The sequence below is a fragment of the Bufo bufo genome, chromosome 4, assembly GCF_905171765.1.
Source record: "Bufo bufo chromosome 4, aBufBuf1.1, whole genome shotgun sequence".
NCBI lineage: Eukaryota > Metazoa > Chordata > Amphibia > Anura > Bufonidae > Bufo > Bufo bufo.
In genome coordinates, this window is record NC_053392.1 from 336,529,271 (window position 1) to 336,541,009 (window position 11,739).

An 11,739-nucleotide genomic window follows, 5' to 3' on the forward strand; every position below is an offset into this window, starting at 1 on the left:
AAATGTCAGCAGCAATGAAATACCACCAAATGAAAGCTCTATTAGTGAGAAGAAAAGGAGGTAAAATTCATTTGGGTGGTAAGTTGCATGACCGAGCAATAAACAGTGAAAGTAGTGTAGGTCAGAAGTGTAAAAAGTGGCCTGGTCATTAAGGGTGTTTAAGCTATAGGGGCTGAGGTGGTTAAATAAAAGTGGCACTATTGAAGGCAACAGAAAATTGCATTTGGCTTGTCAGTAAAAGCAAAAAAAGGAAGAGACCACTGTGGTACTCAGCAGAAGTGGCCAAAATCATTAAAAACAAAAAGATAGCATTTAGGAATTATAAAAAAAAAACTAAAACAAGGATGACAGGCAAATTTATAAGATTAGGCAGAGAGAGGCCAAACAAGTTATAAGAGCTTCTAAAGCACAGGCAGAAGTGAAATTAGCTCAGTCAGTGAAAAAAGGCGATAAGACATTCTTCAGATACAGAAATGAAAAAAGGAAACTAAAACAAGGAATTACAAAATTAAAGACAAAAGAAGGAAGGTATATGGAATTAGATAAAGAACTAGCTGACTGCCTCAATGAATACTTCTGTTCAGTTTTTACAAAGGAAAATGAAGGAAAAGGACCTCAGTTAGGAAAGAAGACTAATGAATCTTTTGATGCATGTGTCTTTACAGAGGAAGAGGTTCTAAGTCAGCTGTCTAAAATTAATACAAATAAGTCACAGGGGCCTGATGGGATACACCCAAAGCTATTAAAAGAGCTTAGCGGTGAACTAGCAAAACCATTAACAGATTTATTTAACCAATCACTGGCAACATGAGTCGTCCCAGAAGATTGGAAATTAGCAAATGTTGTGCCGATTCACAAGAAAGGTAGTAGGGAGGAATCGGGCAACTATAGGCCAGTAAGCCTGACATCAATAGTGGGGAAATTAATGGAAACCATACTTAAGGAGTGGCTTGTGGAACATCTAAAATCCCATGGATTGAAAGATGAAAAACAGCATGGGTTTACTTCAGGGAGATCATGTCAAACTAATCTTATTGATTTTTTTGATTGGGTGACTAAAATATTAGATGGCGGAGGTGCAGTAGACATCGCTTATCTAGACTTTAGTAAGGCTTTTGATACTGTCCCACATAGAAGGCTTATCAATAAATTGCAGTCTTTGGGCTTGGACTCCCATATTGTTGAATGGATTAGGCAGTGGTTGAGGGACAGACAACAGAGGGTTGTAGTCAATGGAGTATATTCAGACCATGGTCTTGTTACCAGTGGGGTATTTCAGGGATCTGTTCTGGGACCCATATTGTTTAATATCTTTATCAGCGAAATTGCAGAAGGCCTCGATGGTAAGGTGTGTCTTTTTGCTGATGACACAAAGATTTGTAACAGGGTTGATGTTCCTAGAGCAGGGCTCGACAAATTCCAGGCGCCAGGTCGCCATGGCGACCAGGAATTTGGTCCTGGCGCTTGGGTAGTGGTCAGCCCGTTTTCAAAGTTGCCCGGGCGACGGGTGCGGAGCTCCGGAGGGGGGCCGTTCTGTCCAGAGGCAGCACAGGAGTGGAGATGAGCAGGGAGCTGTGTGACGGTGCCTTAGGTTCCATATATGCGGCTGCTCTTTGGACACGCTCCCTGCCCATGGCTGAGCGTACGCCGCGGAAGTCCACTGTGACAGATGTGGTGTGATGAGGAGAAGCTCCGTCCTGCCCCCAGCGAGCTCGGGCCGCCCATCTGCTCTATAAGCGGAATGCAGAGTCCGGCCTGGCAGCACGTTAAGCGGCTGCTGTGTCTGATGGGCTGGAGGCCTGACCTGCTGTGCGGGGCCATAGTGCTGACCTGCGCCCTCCTCGTGGCTCTCAGGTTCACCTGCAGGTAACTACCCGCCCCCAGTGCAAATTACTACTACTCTCATCCAAGTGAGGAAGGAGCCTGAGGTGTCAGCACATGTACACTGTATGTCATAGTCCTATATACTGTACATATATCATGGTCCTGTATAGTGCATATACCATACTATACAGCTCATGTTACATATGCAGTGTACATGGTATACAGCACATGTACACTGCATATGTAACATGGTATACAGCACTATTGGGGGGGGGGGGCTCTATGGAGAAGTGGGGGGGGGGGGGGGGAGCACTATGGGGGCATCTACTGGGGACTTTATGACGCGGCTCCGCCTGGCTCCTAACTTTTTTAGCTGCTCCGAGATTCCAAGGAAATTTGTCAAGCCCTGTCCCAGAAGGATACACCAAATGGAAAAGGATTTGGGACAACTAGAGGAATGGTCAAAAATCTGGCAACTAAAATTTAATGTTGATAAGTGCAAGATAATGCACCTGGGGTGTAAAAACCCAAAAGCAGTATATAAAATCAGTGATACAGTCCTAACCTCAGTATCTGAGGAAAGGGATTTAGGGGTCATTATTTCAGAAGACTTAAAGGTAGGCAGACAATGTCATAGAGCAGCAGGAAATGCTAGCAGAATGCTTGGGTGTATAGGGAGAGGCATTACCAGTAAAAATAGGGAGGTGCTCATGCCGCTCTACAGAGCACTAGTGAGACCTCACTTGGAGTATTGTGCTCAGTACTGGAGACCATATCTCCAGAAGGATATTGATACTTTGGAGAGAGTTCTGAGAAGAGCTACTAAACTGGTACATTGATTGCAGGACAAAACTTACCAGGAAAGATTAAAGGACCTTAACATGTATAGCTTGGCAGAAAGACGAGAGAGGGGATATGATAGAAACTTTTAAATACATAAAGGGAATCAACAAGGTAAAAGAGGAGAGAATATTTAAAAGAAGAAAAACTGCTACAAGAGGACATAGTTTTAAATTAGAGGGGGAAAGGTTTAAAAGTAATATCAGGAAGTATTACTTTACTGAGAGAGTAGTGGATGCATGGAATAGCCTTCCTGCAGAGGTGGTAGCTGCAAATACAGTGAAGGAGTTTAAGCATGCATGGGATAGGCATAAGGCCATCCTTCATATAAGATAGGGCCAGGGGCTATTCATAGTATTCAGTATATTGGGCAGACTAGATGGGCCGCCAAATGGTTCTTATCTGCCGACACATTCTATGTTTCTATGTAAGACTATGGTCAGATCAGAATATCTGAATCGTCACCATGTAACACCACATTTCCCCGCAGCTTCCACTTCAGGGTAAATGTCTGTCTGGTTGCAGTCTCTCCTAGCAAATTCAGTGAACGGAATCAGAAAACTGCAGTGACTGTTTACATGCAAGCAGTTACCAGGCCTTAGATAATCAGTGGAACTCACAACACTAATATCAATAACCATCTTTAAAGGGGTTGCCCCCTTAAGACAACTGATTCCCTGTCCACAAGATAGGGGAATAAGTCTCAGATCGGTAGGGATCCACCTACCCGGTGATGACAAAAACTGGGCCCGTGCTCCCAGACTGAATAGCGCTGCGGTCATGCATGTGTGCTGCTGCTCCACTTGTCTCTATGGGAATGCCAGAGACAGACAAGCGCTTGCTACCTCTGGCAGTCCCGTAGGGTTGAAATGAGGAGCATAACTTCCTTTACATATCTCTCCCTAACACGTGTTGGGACTGTACAGCATTTTATTTACATTTGGTCACTGGGACCATAGATGTCCCTGATTTACACGTGTTATTGATTCTAAAATTTAACATTTATTTCTTGTCCTTAAAATGTAATGAACACTACTATTAAAATAATCAGCTATGCATACTGGATACATACCGTATTTATCGGCGTATAACACGCACTTTTTCCCCCTGAAAATAGGGGGCAAATCATGTATGCGTGTTATACGCCGATATTCACTGCGCTGTATGAGCCGGGAGAGAGGAGGGGCTGGAGTCCGGAACTAGGGGCGGGGCCCGGTGCAGTCACTGTACTCTTACACCGGGCCCCACCGCTCACCGAAGTATTTATAAACGTGAATCCTTATCCTGTTATTAAGCTGCGCTCTCCCATGTTCCCATGTTCCCCTGTATCCCCACAGCACTTACTTAAGCTTCAATAGCAGGCAGAGCGGACGGCAGCAGTAACGTCACTCACTGACGTCGAGCGCCTGCTCCGCCCCCTTTATGAATGAAGCAGGCGGAGCAGACGCGCGACGTCAGTGAGTGACGTTACTGGTGCCGTCCGCCCTGCCTGCTATGGTAGCGTGTGAATCGTAAGTGCTGTGGGGATACAGGGGGGACATGGGAACATGGGAGAGGGCAGCCTAATAACAGGATAAGGATTCACGTTTATAAATACTTCGGTGAGCGGCGGGGCCCGGTGTATTGGGGGACACTGTTATGAGGGGGATCTGTGGATGACATATAGCAGTGTCATCCACAGATCCCCCCCATAACAGTTCCATCCACAGATCCCCCCACCCCATAGCAGTACAATTTGAAATGGACACTGTTATGAGGGGGATCTGTGGATGACATATAGCAGTGTCATCCACAGATCCCCCCCATAACAGTTCCATCCACAGATCCCCCCACCCCATAGCAGTACAATTTGAAATTTATTTTTTTTCCCTGAAATTTCCCTTAAAATGAAGGGTGCGTGTTATACGCCAGTGCGTGTTATACGCCGATAAATACGGTATGTGAATTGTGCCAGTGATACTGTTTCCTGAGTTCTCAGTGTTGCCAATAGAGGGCGCTTATGACATAGGCTGTTTGAGGCTCTCTTGCCTGTGATTATGATGCTCCGATACTAGGTTGCTGCGCTCTGTTATTAGCACAGTGCGCCACCCTCAACAACAATCGCCCTCATGAGGCACACTCTCTCACTCTGTATCCTCTACAGATCACTTCCTAGTTATGCATAAGCTGGCTAAAACACGCTATCTGCCCCCCGACATGTTTCGCCAAGACACTTGGCGTCTTCAGGGGTTTGGGCAGTGAAGTGTGTGTTGGGGGCGGATCCCGGTTTATAAGACCTCCCTATCGGCGTGGCCATTCTGTTGTCCAATACATGTCTCTCTTTTTCTGAGTCACTAGCGCTCAGCCACTCATGATGTATCTACCATCTGCGATTCTTAGATGGCTCCTCCTAGTGTTTCAATAGCCAATGATGGTTCATCTGCGCCGTGTGAGTTGCGCTAATACTTAATCTAAGTTACCGATCTCTGTGTGTCACTTGCGCATGTCTGGGCACTTAGCCGCTGGCTAATGTCCGTTCAAACTCTATGCGCTTCTCCGTTCTGGATGACGCCTAAGCTGTGCGCCGTCATCCATATGCGCATGTCATCTGACTTAGTATCAGTGCCGTCCGATCATGGAGCATATTGCGGCTGCTCAGGGTGATTGTGCACAAATGTCAGATCAGTAACGTGCTTCTATTCATTCTCCCCTATATGTTATAGGTCCTGATGCATCTTTACAAATATTTCTTTAGGTTCTTATCTCCTAACCTAATTTCATAGTTCTTATAACAGCATATCTGAATATTCGTTCCCTTATTTTATCCATATCTATGTCCTTACTTGGAATATGAGTTTTATATCTATATGTTAATGTTATTGGACATTGCCTGCCCTGTGTCAATATCTATTTTACATTTATGTATTACAGGTTCTTGTAGGATCCCACTTATCCCAGGATACCCTCAACTCTCACTACGTAAGTATTTTTTATGTATACCCTGTGCATTTGGGCTACTGTTCGTTATAGTATATTTTTTCCTTAATTTTTATGTATTTTTGATTATTTATTGTTTATTTTATATTTTTATTTTTTTATTATTATTTTTTTTGTATTATTTTTTTATATATATTTTTATATTTTATTTTTTTGGAGTCTTTTGTTAATTAAATTAATATTATTTTTTGAATTGAATTATACATTTAGTGATGAATTCCTAACATTATTTATATGTGCTGGCCACACCTTACTACATTAGTGCTCTCTTAAATTACAGTATCTATCTTTACAGTTATATATTACCGGTTCTTGTTGGGTTCCACATGCCCCAGGATTCCCTCAACCCCCGTAAATGTTTTTTAGTGCATTCCAGTGCAATTAGGCTCGTGCTCATGATTGAATATTTTTTCTTTTTAATTTTAATATACTTTTTATTATTTTTATTTTTGTATTATATCCGTTAAATACATGGTGGTTTGTTTTTATTTTTGGATTATATCTGTTAAGTTGTTATTATTTTTATATTTAGGTCATATATTTCATGATGAATTGCTCATGCCTTGATGAATTTGTGCTCTCTTAAATTATATTTATTTAATAATTTTCACACCTTTTATTCATGGTGGTTTACAGATCTGGAATTATTTAGATGATCTTGACGATCCTGGTGGGTTAGGGTTGCTGGTTATTATCTCCTTCACTCATTGTATTTTATTTTTGGTTTGTAATTATTGTTTCTAATCTTCTAGTTTTTATGGATATATGATAAAAACTAGAAGATTAGAAACAATAATAACTACAAACCAAAAATAAAATACAATGAGTGAAGGAGATAATAACCAGCAACCCTAACCCACCAGGATCGTCAAGATCATCTAAATAATTCCAGATCTGTAAACCACCATGAATAAAAGGTGTGAAAATTAATAAATAAATATAATTTAAGAGAGCACAAATTCATCAAGGCATGGGCAATTCATCATGAAATATATGACCTAAATATAAAAATAATAACAACTTAACAGATATAATCCAAAAATAAAAACAAACCACCATGTATTTAACGGATATAATACAAAAATAAAAATAAAAATAATAAAAAGTATATTAAAATTAAAAAGAAAAAATATTCAATCATGAGCACGAGCCTAATTGCACTGGAATGCACTAAAAAACATTTACGGGGGTTGAGGGAAACCTGGGGCATGTGGAACCCAACAAGAACCGGTAATATATAACTGTAAAGATAGATACTGTAATTTAAGAGAGCACTAATGTAGTAAGGTGTGGCCAGCACATATAAATAATGTTAGGAATTCATCACTAAATGTATAATTCAATTCAAAAAATAATATTAATTTAATTAACAAAAGACTCCAAAAAAATAAAATATAAAAATATATATAAAAAAAATACAAAAAAAATTAATAAAAAAATAAAAATATAAAATAAATAAATAATCAAAAATTAATAAAAATTAAGGAAAAAATATACTATAACGAACAGTAGCCCAAATGCACAGGGTATACATAAAAAATACTTACGTAGTGAGAGTTGAGGGTATCCTGGGATAAGTGGGATCCTACAAGAACCTGTAATACATAAATGTAAAATAGATATTGACACAGGGCAGGCAATGTCCAATAACATTAACATATAGATATAAAACTCATATTCCAAGTAAGGACATAGATATGGATAAAATAAGGGAACAAATATTCAGATATGCTGTTATAAGAACTATGAAATTAGGTTAGGAGATAAGAACCTAAAGAGATATTTGTAAAGATGCATCAGGACCTATAACATATAGGGGAGAATGAATATAAGCACTTTACTGATCTGACATTTGTGCACAATCACCCTGAGCAGCCGCAATATGCTCCATGATCGGACGGCACTGATACTAAGTCAGATGACATGCGCATATGGATGACGGCGCACAGCTTAGGCGTCATCCAGAACGGAGAAGCGCATAGAGTTTGAACTGACATTAGCCAGCGGCTAAGTACCCAGACATGCGCAAGTGACACACAGAGATCGGTAACTTAGATTAAGTATTAGCGCAACTCACACGGCGCAGATGAACCATCATTGGCTATTGAAACACTAGGAGGAGCCATCTAAGAATCGCAGATGGTAGATACATCATGAGTGGCTGAGCGCTAGTGACTCAGAAAAAGAGAGACATGTATTGGACAACAGAATGGCCACGCCGCTAGGGAGGTCTTATAAACCGGGATCCGCCCCCAACACACACTTCACTGCCCAAACCCCTGAAGACGCCAAGTGTCTTGGCGAAACATGTCGGGGGGCAGATAGCGTGTTTTAGCCAGCTTATGCATAACTAGGAAGTGATCTGTAGAGGATACAGAGTGAGAGAGTGTGCCTCATGAGGGCGATTGTTGTTGAGGGTGGCGCACTGTGCTAATAACAGAGCGCAGCAACCTAGTATCGGAGCATCATAATCACAGGCAAGAGAGCCTCAAACAGCCTATGTCATAAGCGCCCTCTATTGGCAACACTGAGAACTCAGGAAACAGTATCACTGGCACAATTCACATATGTATCCAGTATGCATAGCTGATTATTTTAATAGTAGTGTTCATTACATTTTAAGGACAAGAAATAAATGTTAAATTTTAGAATCAATAACACGTGTAAATCAGGGACATCTATGGTCCCAGTGACCAAATGTAAAAAAAGAAATGAGGAGCAGCCACAAATGCGCATGTGCCCCAGCCGATCACACACTTATTCCCTATTCTGAAACAGGGGACAGATTGCCTTTTTTTTTTTTTTACACAGTGGAGTTTTGATGTAGTTCACATCTTTCTTGACTCCAAATCTGGAGTCAAATGCAAAGAGAAAGAGGGAGGTAGGTAGGTATATGGAAGACGTGCAGTAGTGTGTCTTCCAGACTTTCCCCTAGCACCCAACGCCATAACGAAGTTCTTTCACAGATCAGAACAAAGTCATCTGCTCCAGGGAGCTAAAGTGCGTCAGTGTATTAAATAATTCTCATTTCGTTGTAAAATATTACCTGTGTGTAAATTCATATGTTCCCTTAGCGAATTCTTGGTGGAAAGAGATTTACTGCACACAGTACAGCTAAAAGGTCTCTCTCCGGTGTGGATGCGCTCATGGACTCGCAGAGAATGTTTCTGGGAAAAACCTTTTCCACATTGAGAACATTTGAAGGGCTGCTCCCCTGCAATCATATAAGAAACATCAAGGAGAATCAGTGTTGGCAGTGAACATACAGTACACAAATGCAGGCTCAGGCTACTTTCACATATGCGTTGGATCCGTCATGGATCAGCAAAAACACTTCCGTCACGATAATACAACCGTCTGCATCAGTTATGATCAGATCTGGTTGTACCCTCTCTAAAATAGCCAAAGACGGATCCGTCATGAATTCCACTGAAAGTCAATGGGGGACGGATCAGTTTTCCATTGTGTCAGAGAAAACGGATCCGTCTCCATCGACTTACATTGTGAGTCATGATGGATCCGTCTTGCTCTTCACCACACGGCGGACAGAAAAACGCTGCTCGCAGCGTTATTCTGTCCGTGATGGGGACACAACCACAGAACAGAATGCATTCCGTTCCCTTCAGTTCTGTCCCCACTGACAATGAATGGGGACAAAACTGAAGCGTTTTCCCCCGCTATTGAGATCCTATGACGGATCTCAATAGCGGAAAGGGAAGCGCAGATGTGAAAGTAGCCTCAGCTGGTAAACTAAAAGGACACCTCCTTCTTAATACTGCCAACGGGTTAACAGTAATTGCTCTGCTCATATGTACAGGTAAAAAAGGCACATCTATAAGAAGGAATCAGAAAGACGGAGGTATTCCCAGTGAGAGGACACGTTGGAAGGGGTTTTATACTGATGACCTATCCTCAGCATAGCTCATCTGTATGTGATTGGTGGGGGTCTGACTCCCGGCACCCCCAACAATCAGCTGTTTGATGAGGCTGCTCTGCTCTAGTGAGCGCCACGGTCTCCTCACAGCTTACCCTAGGCCAGTGACATCATGTTCATCAGTAATGTGGCCAAGGCACAGCTCAGTCCCATTCAAGTGAATAGGGAGGAGCTGTGATACCGTGGACAGCGCTGTGCTTGGTAAGGGGAGTATAGGTCATCAGTATAAAACATTCTGAAAACCTCTTTAAATAATTGATGACAAAAACATGTAAACCAGTGCTCCAGACAAAAAAAAAAAAAAATGACCAGGAGCCATTGGCTCCTAAACTAAAAAATTTAGGAGCCAAATTACATTTTTTAGTCGCCAAATTTAAAATGCATATAATTTTTAAAAAAAGGACTTTGAGAAGATGAGACGCAGGTGCACTACATATAGGAGAAAACAGCACCACATACCTCTCACATCCAGGGACATTTTCTGGGGAACAAGGTGACTAAAAATGGCGAATTGCGTGGTTTAGAGTTTTTTTTTCTGTTACGGCCTTCACCGAGCGGAAATATTTTTTTAATATTTTAATAGCTCACATTTTTTGGGACGTGGCGATATGTAATATGTTCTTTATTGTTTGTAAATTTTATATGTAAAACTGGGAAGGGGGCCATTTAAACTTTTAGTATTTTGGTGTTTTTTTTACTTTTTATTTAATAACCATTTCTTTCCTTAGGGACTAGAACCTGGATCTTTTCATCCCTTGTGCTATTCACCCTGATAGAGCTCTATCAGGGTGAATAGGATCTCACATCTCCCTGCTGCCCTGGGCTCTGTGCACACAGCAGCAGGAAGCTGAACATGGCAGCCAGGGCTTCAGTAGCGTCCTGGCTGCCATGGTAACCGATCGGAGCCCCAGCAGTGTAATCTGCCACTGCCACCAATGAAGGGGATGGGGACCCTGTGGCCACCATATAACAATGGGGGGGAGACGGGGACGACTTGTGGCCAGTGATAATGGGGGGGGGGGGGGGGGGGGGGGGGGGGGGAGAGGCTTTGGGGGGCGCACTGCACCACCAATGAATGTTTAAAGAGGACCTTTCATGGGTCCAAAGAATATGAACTTATCAGCAGGCTGCATAGAGCGGCGCCCAACCCCTCAGGTGCCACAGATCGCATGCCCTGTTATTGAGGCCGGGTGCCCGGTCTGCGATACCGCTGCAGACAATTGTATGAAGGAGTCAAAGAGGACCTTTCATGGGTCCAAAGAATATGAACTTATCAGCAGGCTGCATAGAGCGGCGCCCAGGGATCTAAGTGCACTTACTATTATTCCTGGGCGCCGCTCCATTCGTCCGCTGTGGCCCCCGGTATTTTCAGCATTCAGAGCAAGGAGGAGGAGACGCCAGTGTCTGTCCTTCTCCCTGACAGCAACGCTGTCCAATCAGAGCGCAGAGCTCAGAGCCAGGGAGAAAAAAAACCTCCCTGGCTCTGAGTTCTGCGCTGTGATTGGACAGCGCTGCTGTCAGGGAGAAGGACAGACACTGGCGTCTCCTCCTCCTTGCTCTGAATGCTGAAAATACCGGGGGCCACAGCGGACGAACGGAGCGGCGCCCAGGAATAATAGTAAGTGCACTTAGATCCCTGGGCGCCGCTCTATGCAGCCTGCTGATAAGTTCATATTCTTTGGACCCATGAAAGGTCCTCTTTGACTCCTTCATACAATTGTCTGCAGCGGTATCGCAGATCGGGCACCCGGCCTCAATAACAGGGCATGCGATCTGTGGCACCTGAGGGGTTAATGGCCGCGGATCGCATGCCCTGTTATTGAGGCCGGGTGCCGGCTCTGTGATACCGCTGCCTATACTTATGTTTTACATTCATTGGTGGCGCAGTGGCGACAGCTCCTCCCCGCTATTTCCCCATTGGTGGTAGTGGCGGCCGCGTCACAGTGGAGAGGGAGGGACTCCTTCCTTCTCCACTGTGCTACTGAAGAGAACTTAGGCTGCGCAGGATCGCGGCGGTATAGTCGCAAATGGCGACAAGACTAAAAAGTCTTGTCGCCATCTGCAAATTTTAAGGCGCATTGGCGACCGTTTTGGTCGCCATCTGGAGCCCTGTAAACTAGGTCTATTTAGTCTAGATGCAAATTCTAGTTGCACCACAGTAGCAG

General features: G+C 43.1%; 1 protein-coding gene across 2 annotated transcripts in view; it reads right to left on the reverse strand.

Annotated features, from left to right (window-relative positions):
• The window catches only part of ZBTB24 (zinc finger and BTB domain containing 24), a 58,241-nt gene that overhangs the window by 33,835 nt on the left and 12,667 nt on the right, over nt 1-11,739 (reverse strand). For both annotated transcript variants that reach the window (XM_040428861.1, XM_040428860.1), the window contains exon 6: nt 8,687-8,854. In XM_040428861.1, coding sequence (XP_040284795.1) covers nt 8,687-8,854 — 168 coding nt within the window. The remainder of the gene's footprint in view (nt 1-8,686; nt 8,855-11,739) is intronic.